The sequence below is a fragment of the Canis lupus genome, chromosome 19 (genome assembly GCF_048164855.1).
Source record: "Canis lupus baileyi chromosome 19, mCanLup2.hap1, whole genome shotgun sequence".
NCBI classification, from domain to species: domain Eukaryota; kingdom Metazoa; phylum Chordata; class Mammalia; order Carnivora; family Canidae; genus Canis; species Canis lupus.
Genome location: NC_132856.1, coordinates 56,282,735 through 56,297,524, shown reverse-complemented (window position 1 = coordinate 56,297,524; position 14,790 = coordinate 56,282,735). Strand labels below are relative to the sequence as shown.

Here is a 14,790-nt window from a genome sequence, read left to right as displayed (position 1 = left end):
CTGGCGCCGACGAGGCGGGAAGGTGAGACGGTGTGGGGAGACCCACGGCTGAGTGGTCTGGCCTCCACCTACCCTTGAGTTCAGCCTAAGAAGCCCGCAGTCCCCAGGGGGGTATGCCTGGCCCTGAGTCTTGCTGCCAGTTCTCTCGGGCCCCACCCGTCTCGGGGTGAGAAGTGGGGAGTCCCTTCTCTCCCACTCCCTGTCCTGGGCCGCCCCAGAGGTTCGCGTGTGGCTGGGCCAAAGCCGCTTTGTTGACGACCACGGAGGCCGCCTCCTTCACAATCCGGCCCAACCTGCGTGGTATCTTCAGGGGTGGGGGAGACGGTGTGATGGCCCCACAGACAAGCACGGGTGGCAGGGAGCTCCAGATTCCCCATTCCTGACCAGACGTGGCTCCTGGCCGTGGGGTGGAGAGTTCTGGGGGCTAAATTTGGGCTCTGGACTCTGTGCAGCCCAGAGCTGCCGGAGCCCAGGCTGGGGGGCACGCAGGGTGGGCCGTGTTTGTGAACCTGCTTGAGACCAGCGCGTACTCACCTTCGCGGCACCTGTGCCAGTCTCTCACGTGGCCGCCCAAGCCACAGGACACCCTCACTGATCGCCTCGCGCACAAACACGCCCAGACGCCTGTGAGCTGCAGAGCTCTCGGCTCGGCACGGGGTGGGGGTGGGTGGGGGGTAGTGGGGAGGGCAGGAGGGGGCTGGGGGGGGAGGTGGTGGCAGGGCTGCCGTGTCTCCGAGGCCCCTGACCCCAGCGGCTCAGACACCTAGGCCCAAGCTTCCGTCTCTCGCGACTGACCCGTGCCGCCCTGTGTGCGCACACCCAGGGGGACGTGAAGGTCTGAACACCGAGGCTGCTTCCAGAACAAGGCCTGGGGTGGTGCGCGGTGACTGACTGGGGAGGGGAGAGGAGGAAGGGGCCACGGCAGGCTAGGCTGAGCGCAGAAGAGGGGCAGAGGGAGGAGGGGAGGCAGGGAGACCGCGGGATCAAGGCCCTGCCTAGGCCCTGAGCTCAGAGCAGGCAAGGGGCAGGGCGGCGGTAGGGGCCACACGGTGGCCCAGAGGCAGCTGCCAGCTGCGGTGTTCTGGCCACAGGGTGACTCGTCTGCGACAGGGAGGCAGGGCGGGCACCGCAAAGACTCCAGGGATGCAAGAGCCTGTCCTGGGGCCTGCCCCCCTCCCCTCCTGCTCCTGCCCCTGGCAATGGGGACCCTGTCTGGGGGCGGGGGCGGGCAGGGCCATCTGGGGAGGCACTGATCTCTATGCACTGTGCTCCCTGGGAACCAGCCTCCCACAGCCCTCCAACGCCTGTGGGGGCACAGCAAGGCCGCCGGCGAGCCCCAGATTCGGGCGGGACCCGGAAGGAGGGAGAAGGTGCAGATGACACCCGTCGCCGCCCTAGGGGCGAACCTCGTCGCCCCAGGGCTCCAGGCCCAGGGGCCCGCGGGGAAGCGGGGCCTGCGGGAACCCCCAGCGCCGCGGGTGGGCTCGTGCGCCCGGGGCCAGGCGCCCCCCACCCGCTGCGGAGGCTGGGCCGGGTCCGCGAGCGCCGGGGCCCCCCGCGGGGAAGGGCGGGGTCCACGAGACACCTACTGGACTGCAGTGTGCGCTGCCGCACCACCGAGGTGAAGGCGCCCAGGCCCTGCGAGGAGCGCGCCGCCAGGCGGAAGGCGTACTCCGTGTTGGGCTTGAGGTCGTCCACCACGAACGCCGTGGCCGGGTCGAAGGTCCTCCCCACCTGGGGACGGGGTGGGGGTGGGGGTGGGGGTGGGGCGGGGGTGGGGTCACGGGAGACCCAGGGAGCCAGAGGGCAGAGACACAGATTGTGAGAGACACACACAGGAGAGCAGAATGGACAGAGACAGTGAGGGACGCGGACAGAGATGCGGGGGGGGGGGGGGGGGAAAGGGGAGAGAGGGAGAGAGGGGGGAGGGGGGAGGGAGAGAGGGGGAGGGAGAGAGGGGGAGGGAGAGAGGGGGAGGGGGAGAGAGGGGAGGGGAGGGGGGAGGGGGAAACATCCGCGATGATGGGGGGGGTGGAGGTGGGGGGATGCGGGGCGGGGGGGAGGTCACAGAGACATCCAGGCACTGGGTCAGCAGGACTCTAGGGCGCGCCTCCCCGCCCCCAACACCACGCCCCGCCCCTACTGGCCTCGCTCATATGCCCCACCCCGCAGGCTCCGCCCACAGGCCCCGCCCCCATCACCATGCCACACCTCCACAGGCCCCGCCCCTAGCACCAAGCCCACCCCTCCCTGCCCCCACAGGCTCCGCCCCACTACCATGCCCCGCCCCCAGCACCACGCCCTGCCCCGAAGGCCCCACCCACAGGCCCCGCCCCCCGCAGGCCCCGCCCCTCCCCACCCCCACCCCCAATACCACGCCCCCCGGCCCCAGTACCTCTCGGCCGTGGTCGCCCTCCCGGAACAGGAGCTCGTACTTGATGATGCTCTCCTGCCGCGAGGGGCTCCACGAGAGCCCGATGCTCGTCTCGGACTTGGCCTCGGCCCTGAAGTTCATGGGCTGGCCGGGCACTGCGGGGAGGGGACAGGAGGGGAAATGGGGGTGGCCGGGGAGGGGTCCACACCACCTGAGGTGCCCAACCCACTGGGTGGCCCGTTCTCCCAAAGAGAGCCCCATGAAGCTCAGCTCTGCCTCGGAGGGAAGGCTGCCCGCTCCCGGACGCTCCTCCTGGAATGTTCTCCACCCTTATTTCTCTTATCTTCCCCAGGGGGGCCCCCTACCAGCACCCCATTGTCAGGGGCCCACCTCAATTCCCCCACCCTCTCTGATTCCCCTAAATCAAATGCCGGAGATTGTGGGGGTGATGTTTCCAACCATGGATTCCCCATCCTGTATGTGCTCTGTGGCAGCAGGGGACCAACCCCTGTGTCCCTTCTCTCGGGCCACAGCTGAGTCTTGGATTTGAGGTTCTGAAGGCTGAGCCCGTCCAGAAACCCACAGACAGCTGGAGCCCCACATGCCTGAACGGTCCACCCCCAGCCTGCCCCTTGACCTGAGCGGCCAGGAGGCCAGCCTGCTGCCTTTGGGCAGATACGCTTTCCCTTTATAATTTCAAAGCAGGTGGCAGCAATCTCTCCGACGAGAAGGGAGAGCAGGGGATCTCAAACTCAGACACAGCCGCTGGGATGTGTCTGGATGTCCAATCATAGCCCTGCCGGCTTGCCAAATTGAATCTCCCAAGAGAAGACAGAAATGTGGGTTTTCTGGGACAACTTCCTGCTTTGAAACGCTAGCACGAAAATATTTTAAAGCACCACGCAGGATGAATAAACCACTTTGTGGCTTCCAGGCAAGATCAGCCAGCTGTATGCTCCGAGATCCACGACTGGGGCCACCCCCCCAACTGCCTCCTGTTTCAATGGCCCCGAATCCTGCTGTCCCCACCGAAGCCGCACCTCCCACGGGCATCTCACCTCCCTGCTGCGTCTTGACCTGGATGGGATCCGAGAGGGGCCCGTCGCCCACGGAGGTGAAAGCCAGCACGCGCACGGTGTACGTCTCGTCCTCCAGCAGGCTGCCCACGGTGGTCAGCAGGCTGTCATCCACGTTGTGCTTCTGCCAGTTGCCCACGGGGTGCTCGGGTTCCATGGTGTAGTAGATGCGGTAGCCCCGGATCAGGCCGTTGGGCTCCACGGGCTCCTCCCACTGGATGATCATGGTGGTGGCGCTGAGCATGCGGGCCTGCACGTTACGTGGGGCGCTAGCTGGGGCCTGCTCGCCTGTGCGGGTGACCACTGACTCACTGGGGGGCCCCTGGCCAATGGAGTTGACAGCAGACACCCAGATCTCATACTCCGAGTTGGGGCTCAGGCCACCGATGCTGTAACGTGTCGTGGTGATGTCCTCTTTGATCTGGTACGGCCCGTCCTGGCTCTTGGATTTGTATTCGATGACGTAGTAGGACACAGGGTCTGGGTTGCCTGAGTCCCACGTGATGGTGATGCTGGTGGCTGTGTTCTCTGTCACCACAGGAGTCCCCGGGGCTTTGGGGAGAGCTGTGGGTGGGAGGCACGGTGACACATCAGGCACGCTGGCTGCAGACCCCAAAGGCTGCAGGACTCTCAACCATGCAACTGCCCTAATGACCCCCATCCCATCATCTAGAGCAGGGTTTGGCAAGCTATGGTCTGAAGACCAGCACCTGTTTTTATAAATAAAGTTTTATTGGAACGTAATCGTGCCTACGTAGAGCAGATGGCTGCTTCTGCACTACAGGGGCAGAGCTGGGGGTGGGAGGGTGCTGCAGGAGACTAGATGGCCCGTATAGCTGAAAATACTAACTTAAAGAAAAAAAAATGTGTTCTTTAAGAAAAATATTGACTCTTGAAGTTGTTGGTGCCCCTGGTCTGTTCCTCTCTCTGTGGTTTACTCTGCTCAGCCACGCCGTCTGCTCACACATCACACCTGCTGTGCCCCGTACCTGAAATGCTCTATCCCCCCACATGGCCAGCTCCTTCTCATTCCTCAAAGCCTCCACTCCACCCTGGCTAGCAGCACCCTTGCCCGACTCTTAGCAGGGACCTGGGTTTTGTTCACAGCTGTGTCCCCGGCACGTGGATAACTGTGACTTTCTCTCCTACTTGTCCCAAGTCTTCATGTCACAGAGGCCCCAGGAGAAGTTCAATCCCTCAGCAACATGACCAACCAACCAGCTAATGCTGACACCTTCTAGGGCCCTAGGACAAGGGCTTGGCAAACTCTGTGGGCAACGGGCCACACGGTTAACTATTTTCAGCTTTGTAGGCCAGGAGTCTTTGTTGGGACTACTCAGCTCTGCTCCTGGAGCCCTGGAGCCCCAAAGCTGCTACAGACAAGGCATGGATGAATGAGTGTGGCTGTGTGCCAATAAAACTTTATTTGTAAGAACAAGTGGAGGGCCAGATGCAGCCTGCAGGTGGTAGTTTGCCGGCCCCTGTTCTAAAGCTAGAAAAGTCTTTGGGGGCACCTTGGAAATCTCACCACAAACTTGAGACGCCAGGAGAATCGTAGTCCCCTGTTCCCGGCCCCATCTCTCTGAGTCTGCACAGGCTGTTTCCTTCCCTTAGAAATGTTTTCCACCTTCTCTGGCGCGTTCTCTGACCTAACTTTCCTGGGAGCTGAGACCTTTGCTCTGGAGGGTCTGAACAGCGCCACATGGTCCCCGTCACCATCCCCATCAGGCTGTATCACAGCTGCCTGGCTACCTGGGTGTCTCTCACGCCGGACTCTCCCTTCAGCAGAACAAGGCCATGTCGCCCTCCACAGGGCCAGGCCCAGGATAACGTGTAACCCATAAATACCTGTTCATAAACCAGTGTCCCCTTCCCAGCCATGAATGACCAAAGCCAGAATGGCAGAGCTTTTCCACCTGTAACCCCCCGACCTGGGCCCGGGGTCAAGAGGTGACCTGCCTTCCTGGGCCCCATGGGCCCCGCTTACATTTCACTGTGATCTGGGCCACGGCCTCGATGACGCCCAGGCTGGACATGGCCACACACGTGTAGTTGGCAGAGTCCTTGACATCTGTGAGTTCTAGCACATTCCGACCCACGGGCATGTCGTCTTCAGGCGTCAGGTCTTCGGCCCCCTGCATCCACTTGACGTATGGCATGGGCGAGCCCACGGCCACGCAGGTAATGTTCACGTTGCCACCTGGCATGATCTCGTGGCTCATGGGCAAGATGGAGAATCGCGGAGCCACGCGGCGGACTGGGGGTGGGCGGCGGCGGGTGGGGTGGGGGGGAGGGAGGGTGCAGGGTGGGAGTGGGTGGGGAGACGGGATGCAGAGGGGAAAAGAAAGAAAAGCAGGAAGAAAGAAAGAAAGAAAGAAGGAAGGAAAGAAAGAAAAAAAGGAAAAAAAAAAGTGGAAAACAATTTAAATATAAACAGGGCTGTTTCTTTCCCCCCAAGCTGAAATTTTTTTTTCTTCCAAATGAAAAGAAAACAAAAAAACCAAATTAAAAAATCAAATTTCAACACAAAGAAACCAAAACTTCAAAGGAAGGTACTTCACAAACAATATATAGAGAGATATATCGATATATAATAAAAAGAGACATGAAGCATTATTTCATAGCAACAGGGTTTCAGAGACCAGAGTGGCTGGTCACAGCACAGTTACGAACACAAAAATTTATCAGCTGTTTCTCATCTTTGCTGACAGACGTGGCTTCAGGGAGCAGCCCCTCCGCCCGCTCTCCCAAGTAGGGAGCGTTGGAAGATTCTGGCTGCAGGTGTCGGGGCTGCAGGTTGGGGGGACGGGGGGCCCCTGGGGGAAGTTGGACCTGGGAGCCGGGAGGTCACAGAGGCCAGCGGCGCCAGGAGGCGGAGGGGGCCGGGACCTCGCCCCCCCCCCCCCCCCCCCCCCCCCCCGACCCTCGTCCCTGCCGGTGACTCGGGGGCCCTGCCCACTTCCCGGGGAGGGGGGTCCCTCAGGGAAAAGATGAGAAACTCTAATGAAATTTTTGTGGTTTTTGGGTTTAGAAACCCTTCTAAAAGCTTCTGTCGGGTCTGACAAGTTTCCATTGATAGATGCAGCTCTCAGAATCACAAACAGCATGCAAAATAGGTTGGTTGAGAGAGAGAGAGAGAGAGAGAGAGAGAGAGAGAGAGGCAGCAGGAGGGACAGAGAGAGAGGTAATGCAAGGGAAGAGGCCTGGGTTTCAGGGGCCTTCGGTGCACACTCATGGGTGCCAGAGAAGAGAGAGAGCGAGAGCGAGAGCAAGAGAGTGAGAGAGAGCGAGAGAGAGCGAGAGAGAGAGAGCGGAGCCACGGGAGAGAGCGGGAAGACAGGCCCAGAGAGAGGGAGGCAGAGACAGAGAAGGAGGGAGGAGGGGGCCCACTTCAATGCTGCATATTAACTCTAGCGGATGTGACCCAATGTGACATGTCACATTGTCACATCACAACCCTAGCAGAATCATAAATAGGATATTAATAATTAATAATAATAATAATAATAATAATAATAATAAAACGAGGGAATGAACTGGAACGTTGAGAAAACAGGGACATGTTCTGTGCGTTTCTCAGCGGGGAAGCGGGTGCAGCCTTCTGTTCCAATCTCGCAGACCGTGAAGGCAGCAGGATGCATTTCGGGGGCTCCATTTTCGGAAGCTGGACAGGTTTTGGGGCTGGGGGGGTGCTAATGGGCACCTGAACTTCCAAAAGGCGTGGCTGCGCCACGGGAGGTGTTCAACTGCAGTGGGAGGGACCTGCGTTGACCTGGTTGGTAGAGAGATCCTTCTGAGCCAGAAAGAGGTTGCCCCTGGCTGAGAGCTTGGGGTCTCAAAAGCACCCCCTGCCCGTGCATGGGAGGGTCCTCAGCTTTCGGTGGGTCAGAGTCTTGTCTGCAACTACCGAGATGACAGACCTGGAAGTCGAGGGTCAACGGGGCCACGAAACGCCTTTGGGCACCCTGACCTGCCTCTGACTGCGCACTGCTGGTAGGGGGTGGTTGTCGGGGTTGTGGCTCGCCTTACGGAGGAGGGGGCTCCAGGGGCCAGAGGGCAGCAGCCCGGTTCCCGCTCTTGCAGCCCCGCTCCTAAGCTGGAAATCCCAACCCTTCCTTGCTCCCTGAACCCGCAGAGGGATGGAGGCAGAGAGGAGAGGGCAGCTCCGTGGGGGGTGGGAGGCAGGGCAAGGAAGCGGCAGCCCTTCGGAAAAGGAAGCCCCACGAAAAGTCCAGTGTCACGTTGGAGACGGGATGGAAGGAGTGAAAGGTGTCGCTGGAGGGGAGGAGTGGGGGAGGGGGAGACAGAGGGGCCATGCAGACTGGGGGTGAGGGGCGGGGCAGGGCGCTGAGATGGGGGGTGGCTTTCTGGCAGGGCTGGGTGGAGGGTGGGGGGAGTCGGGGGAGAATGGGATCTGGCCAGCCAGCGGACGCGGTCCAGGCCAGCCGCCGGCATCCACAGCGAGGCACGAGTGGGATGCCCAACGCTGCGTTGTCATGGAAACAGAACACGATGGGGGATGAGCGTGGGGGAGCTAATTAATCAAGGAGAGAAAACGGCCTCGACGTCCAAAACAAAACCAGGAGGAACAAATGAAAACACAAAGTGGAAAAAAAAGAAAAATCCACAAAAAAACCCAAACAAAAAAATCCCCTCTGAAACAAAACAGAACACCCAAAAGCAGAAGAAGGAGAAAAAAAAAAAAAAACCAAAATCAAAAGCCAAAAAGAAAAAACAAAAAAACAAAAAGACATGGAATGTGTGGGGCTGAAAATCGGGGTCTGAAAGGGAGGAGGGCTGTGACTTCCCCAGGGAGGTACTCCCCCCACCCCCAGCAGAACACAGGGTCTGGCCTCCCTGCCCAGCACCCAAGAGCCCCAGCTGCGGGTTCAAGGTGGCCACAGAGGTGAGAGCCTCACAGAGGAAGAGCCCTCGGGGCAAACCAGCCCAGCCCCACTTCTCAGGGACGCCCTGCCCTGCCCTGCCCCTGGCTGAGGGCTCGTCACAGACACGCTGATCACGCTGGCAGGGCAATTCCTCACGACCTCACAGTCTCACACAAAACCTCTCCAGGCTGAGACGGGAGATCCTTCACTTGCCTCGATTTCTCATCTGTGAAATGGGGGTAACTGGGGACCTGCTCAGAAGGTATCACGTTGACTGAGGCAGTGCCCAGCACGCAGAAGGTACTCAGCCTGGGCATGGGGCCAGTGACGTCTCCTCCTGGCCTTCCAGGGTGGGCACGCGGGTGCATGGAGATCAACTCGATTCTCTACCTTATGGGAGTTTGGGATGAATTAAAGAGGAAACAGAATTTCTGTAGAATCCCCATGTCACTTTATTCCTTCCAACTTTGTGTGGCAAATATCTGTACGGCCCATTTTGTGGATGAAGGAGTAGAGGCTCAGAGAAGCGGTGGGGCCAGAGCTCAAAGCCAGGACTGCCTGGGCTCTACCTCTCAGATAGAGCGAGCCTTCTCTCGCCTTGGCAAGTAGCAAGAATCACGGCCAGGTGTCGCTTCTTGGCACCTGGCTCTTTCAGACCCACGTGTCTTTAGGTTCGGGGGACAGCAGAGAGGACAAAAGTCCCCATCAACTGTACAAAAGCCAGGGACCACCGGTTGAATACTCTCCAGCGATCATAACAAATGTCCAGAAGCCACGAGAGTAAGACACCCACACAGAGAGGGATTATCGGAATATCAAAGGGGGTAAGGGCCAGCTTTACGATTTAAAAGTTAAATATGAGCCATGTTTATCTGTGTGTAAGGCTCAACATCTTGCCCCAGAGACCCCGTTCACATCGGAACTTATCTTAAAATATCTCCGCCCACACTGGGGGAGATTTTGGAAGACACCTCCAACCTTTTTCAGGAGCAGGGACAAGCATATATCTTGAATATGTAAAAGCCCTGCCGCCTAGGGCTGTTGACCAGAAGTCAGTTAGACGTGCAAGGGCGTTCATCAACAATAGTAATTCTCGTGCTCACGATCCCAAGCATGGCCAGCAGCCATCAGTTAAATGGGCTTGCCAATGCGCTGTAAAAGCTGACAGCTGAGAAACTTTGCCTACCTGCTTTCTCATTCACCTCATCTGCTTCTGAGGGTGTGCTGTAGGAAGAGGGCTGGTTTGCCACGAGCTTGGGGGGGAATCATGCCCATTGGCGCCAGGTGGGCTCAGAACCCCCTGGCGGGGGGGAGGGGGTCTCACGAGGCCTCTGGGCAACCTCCCAGCCAGCAAGGGCGGGCGGCTGACGCTGTGTTCTGCCCAATATGGTGCTGATGCCCACCCACGACATCTTTCCACCCCTGGCTGCAAGCTTGAGGTGCGGGTTAGGAAGTAAGGTGGGCGCAGAGCCCACAGGACGGAGTGGCCCCGCGGGACCCCCGCCCCCAATTACCGACCTGAATGGAGGGTCCAGGCAGGTTATAAGGGGACCACACCAGCCTTGGTCCTCAGCACGCTCCAGCTGGCTCTCGTTTCCAGCTCTTCTCGTCACCGAGTAGCCGGGGGTCCCAGCGGGGGGGACCCGCATGGGTGAGGGGGGTCAGGAGGGTGGGCGGTGGGGGGGGTGGCAGGTTGGGGGGGGTGGGTCGCTTCAAACCCCGATTCACATGGAAAAACAACTCAAAAACCGTCAAAGCAACCGGGAGACGACCCCTCCCCCAGGCAGGAAGAGGCAGAAAGTCAAAAACTAAAAGGGGGGGTGGGGTTTGGGGGAGAAAGGGTGGGGAGGGGGTGAGGGGTGAGGGAAAACTCAAAAGTGAGGTGATCTGGTTGGAAGCACTAGGTTAGGGAACAGTGTCAGACATCTCAACGATTCGGCAAGCCGCAGCTCCAAGGGGCGGGGGGTGGGGGGAGCGCTGCCTGGCATTTTGGGGTAAGAGGAGCTGCTGGGTGCTCCTCCAGACTCCAAAATGAGGATGCGGGTGGGGAGGGTGGGGGAGAGATGCCAACAAGTTCTGCAGCCCCCACGGGCTCACTGAAGCTTAGATTACACCTGTCCTGGGAAGGGAGGGGGGTCCGAGCCTGATCCTCAGCCCCTCCGTTGAACCCCAGCCTGTGGCCCAGGGAGTGGGGGGGGCACTACCCCACGGCCTGCCTTGGGCATCTTCCTGCTCCTGTCCCCCATCCTGCCTCCTCCCTCCCACTGCCAGCTCCCTCCGCCATCAAGATAACGTGCAAGGCCTGGAGGGACCTGGCCGGACGGCCCCCCCCCGCCCCCCCACCTCCGGCCCACGGGCTGACCAGCGGCCTTGGCAAGTTGCTAGCATTTTTAGCATTTCTGCTGCACTACAGGTATTGATGTTATTTTACTTTCTTTCCACTTTTTTTGGGGGGTGCCCTTTCTCTTGCCCCACCTTTTGTTTTGGTTTTGGTTCTGGCAGAAAACGGGATGACATGTTGCCAATCGAGTGACTTCCTTGCCTCCCTCGCTGCGGCCGCCAGAGACGTGGGGCTCTCCAAACGACAAGGTGTAATCTAATGGTTCCCTCACTCCCCCCCACCCCCCAAAACAGAGGAGACAGCGATGCAAAGAGTGTGAGGCAGGCAGCAGGCGAGAGGTTCTAGAGCTCAGTGTTCCTGCAGAACGCCCCCTCCCTGCCGCCCGCCACGCCCAGGGGGAAGCCTGCCTCCCCACCCTGGAGCCCCCTCTCCCCTTGGGATGAGGGTGGGAGGAGGAGGAGGGCTGGGGCCTGTCAGGGTCAGGTCAGGGGCCTTGGGGGCAGGGCAGGGGGAGGCACGGCCAGGCGTGATCAACGGGACCTGGGAAGCTCAGCCACACACCCCAGTGCGAGCCTTTCTAGAGCTATGGGAGGTTCTGGGGTGCGGGGGTGGGGGGTGGGGTGGGTTCCAGGCCCCATACCTGTATCTACTCCTGTTTGGACGGTGGGGGGAGGGGGCAGGAAGTAAGGAAATCATCTCGAGGTCCTAGCCACCAATTTTACGTGGCTTGGATGCCAGAAGTTTTAAAAATTAAATAATCTGTCCCATTAAAAAAAAAAAAACGGTTTGATCTGCGAGGGCCCGGGGATGGGTCACAGAGTTCTGGCAACACCTGCGAATTGGGGCGATCTACACCCACCGTTGGCATTGAGCATCGAGTCCCGCGCCTTAGCTCAGGATTCGAGACCTGTCATTAAGGCATCCCAGCCCCATCTGGCCTCCTCCTCCCAAACCCTAAAGATACCCCAAGGCCCCGGGGGACGGAACGCCCTGCCCTCGGTCTCCAGCTCGCTGCCAATTCTCCCCGCAAGCTCTCACGACATCAGCGGGGTGGCACACTATTTAACTAGGTCCTGTGCACCACGGCTCAGGTGACGCTATGGTCACCAGACGAAGAGGTAAAGACGTCACGTGTGGCCACTAAGCAGGACCGTTAGAGCCTTACAGTGTTGAGGAGACGGACTAGAAGATCACCAGCCGGGTAGAGCGTAACCTGATCGTCACCTTCCCACCTCGGCAAAAATCTGAGCTGGGTCTTCCCCGGGGGGAAAGTTCTGGAAGTGCAACTGCCGGCTGTGTTAAACACTGGGCTCGGCTTTGAGTTCAGGCCCTTGGCATCTCAGAGACACATTTCAAGGAGGAGGGGAGGGCACGTCTGAGTATCCCGCCCCCACTCCCGGACCCACCCAGGGTCAGCAGGAGCTGGTGCTGGTGAATTAAAGGGGTTCGGCTGGGAGGTAGGGGGGGGGGCAGGGGATCCTCGCTGCCAGCTTTCGGGTCAGGCTGCCCCAGTGGCCCACCTCTTCTCCAGGGCTGGTGATTCTTTGCAAGGGTAGCTTAGCACCCAAGCTGGGCCTTTTTTTTTTTTTTTTTTTTTCCCTTCCCTGTTCTGACTCTGTGGCTACCCAACTCCCTGGGTGGAGTGACAGGGGGCAAGATGAAAGCTGTGGCTCTAGGGAAGCCACTGATCTCACAGGAATTGGGTTGGAACCAGGAGAAAATGAAATCATGGGATGGGTTCAGAAGAGCACCAGCGGAAAAAAAAATGAGATCTGAGCAAAGGAATTAGCTTCTGCCCTACAATTCTTTTCAAAGCGGTTTACCATTACCATCCCCATCTTACTCAAACAGCGGAGCTGTGAAGGTACATAATGGGCCAAATGAGGTCCCCAAAGAAGGGAAGTGACTGCTTGAATTCTTTATGTCCCCGTTCTACAACAACCCCACTGGTAGATTTGTGTGCCACAAACTACCCAAGGCACTTGGACATTAATTAGCTCAATGGGATCCCCCCAACTGCCCCATGAGCTAGTGCAGGATGTTCCTTCTTGTTCAGAGGAGGACGTGGGACCCCAAGGGATCAGGCGACTGGCCCAAGGTCACACAGCCGGGGAAGGGGCAGCGGCAGGGTTTGAATCCAGGTTGGCCAGAGCCCAAGACCCTCAGCCACCTCTTAGCTCCAATTCACTGGGACCCAGCTTTGGTGGACGGGCTGGGAGACCCCCTCTCCTATTTTCTGGAGCTCCTCTGAGGGTCAGCCTGACAGCTCTCACGCTGGGTTAATAAGGAGACCGGAGAAATCAATCTCTCATCGCATCTAAAGTCCTCTCGCCAACTTGGCCCTGGACCTCACAGTATGTGGGTGATTAGGGACGGAAGGGGAGGGACAAGGGGGGAGAAACAGCAGCCCCGACAGGCTGGCCTCTTCTCTCAACTACCACAAATGTTGGGTCGTCCGTCAGCTGGGGGCCTGGGTCGGGGTGGGGGGAATGGGGGCAGCTAGAAATCAAAATGAATTTTTTTATTTGGGGCTGGAGCAGTATCCTCAAGGGCTTGCTTTTTTTTCTTCAGGGAAGGAGAAGATGGGAGTGTGCACCTCAGAATCTCCGAAGGTTTGCAGGAGTGAGAGAGACACTTGAAGGCGGGGGTGGGGGTGGGGTGGGGAAGACAGAGAGAGACAGACAGAGAAAGAGAAAGAGAGAGACGGAAAGGCAGGCAGTGGGAGAGTCGGGGAGGCAGAGAGAGAGGGGGGAGAGGCTACGTCCAGAGTTCCCCTGGGTTTTCTCCAGAATTCCACAGTTCTGATGCTCAGGTACTCAGAAAGTGACCGTGCTGGGTTGTTGGACAAGATGCCTGTGACTGGGCCCGAGCCCGTGAGGGGGTGGAGGAAGCGGCCAACGCCGCCTGGGAGGCGCAGGCGTAGCACTAAGGGGCAGGATAACTGCCTGCATATCTCTTCCTAAGCGGGTCATGCTACATTTTCTTTTTCCTTTTTTTTTTTTTCATGCTACATTTTCTGACAGACGGTTCCGTATTTGTGCCCAGCCAGGATGCCACAGTCATCACGCCAGCCTCCGTCCTGAGCGCGGCCTATGTGCCGAGCATTTATCATCTGGGGAGGACAGTCCAATTTGAAGGCAACCACTTTCCATATTTGGACTGCGGCTACGTTGATCAAGAACTCAAAATGCTGGTTGCCCGTTTAGCTGTGCTTCAAATGCCTGTTTTCTGGGTTGTCTGGGAAGAGTGGGAGGTGGTCTCGTGCTGAGGCAGAAAGATGGGGACAGGCCTGCTTAAGCCCCCTTCCAACACGGCTGCACTGCGGGGCTGGGGCGCCAGCTCTGGGTAAAGAGGGGGCTGGCCAAGGTGAGGCCAGGCCAACTGGGCTGCTCTCCCCACGCACCCCACTGTCCATCTAGGTCACCTCCCTTGTGCCCTCGAGCCCGGGTGGTCACTTTCTGCCCCGGCATCCCAGCTGTGGGACCCCTACCGCCCTCCCGGATGGTAGCTGGGACAGGAACACTGGCTTTTAAGTCACAATGCGTTTGGAGAACAACCACAGAACAGCTCAGCCCAAGAAACCGAAACCAAATAGCACAGAAACACAAGACAGAACCAAAGACGAAACGCTTTGGGGGTAGAAGGGGACCGGGTGAACGGGGATGGGAGGGGGAAAAAAAAACGAACTGATCGGTTTTTTCCCCCCCAAAACAAAACAAAACCAAAATAATAGTAATAATAACTAAATAAAAGAAAGAAATACGAAGAAAACCAAAGGAGAAAAACAGAACAGGAGACGAGAAACACTCCAACAGAAGGCGCTGGGAATTCACCAAACCAAACCGACAAGAGTGGCATGCAGAGAAATTTTTACATTCTCCCGGCATGCATCAGGCCCAAGTTACCATGACGACGAGGAGTGCAAAAAACTTAGCAACAACATTACCAACGGATGCATAGAGGCGACCACAATGCAAGCATCGCATGTGTGCGGCCGGCCCTAGGCCGGGCTGGGCGCGGCTGAAATTTTCGTGTCTTTCTGGGTTTTTGCTCTCGCTTGGCGGTTTTTTGTTTTGTTTTGTTCGCTTTGTGCTTACTATTCATATTCCGTCA

At 58.6% G+C, this 14,790-nt stretch overlaps 1 protein-coding gene across 1 annotated transcript in view; it reads right to left on the bottom strand.

The window, feature by feature from the left end:
• PTPRS (protein tyrosine phosphatase receptor type S) overlaps positions 1-14,790 on the bottom strand; it is a 96,270-nt gene that overhangs the window by 25,453 nt on the left and 56,027 nt on the right. The window contains exons 10-13 of the mRNA XM_072787713.1: positions 5,438-5,707; positions 3,433-4,014; positions 2,396-2,529; positions 1,590-1,734 (exon numbers count right to left, since the gene is read on the bottom strand). Of these exons, the coding sequence (XP_072643814.1) occupies positions 1,590-1,734; positions 2,396-2,529; positions 3,433-4,014; positions 5,438-5,707 (1,131 nt within the window). The remainder of the gene's footprint in view (positions 1-1,589; positions 1,735-2,395; positions 2,530-3,432; positions 4,015-5,437; positions 5,708-14,790) is intronic.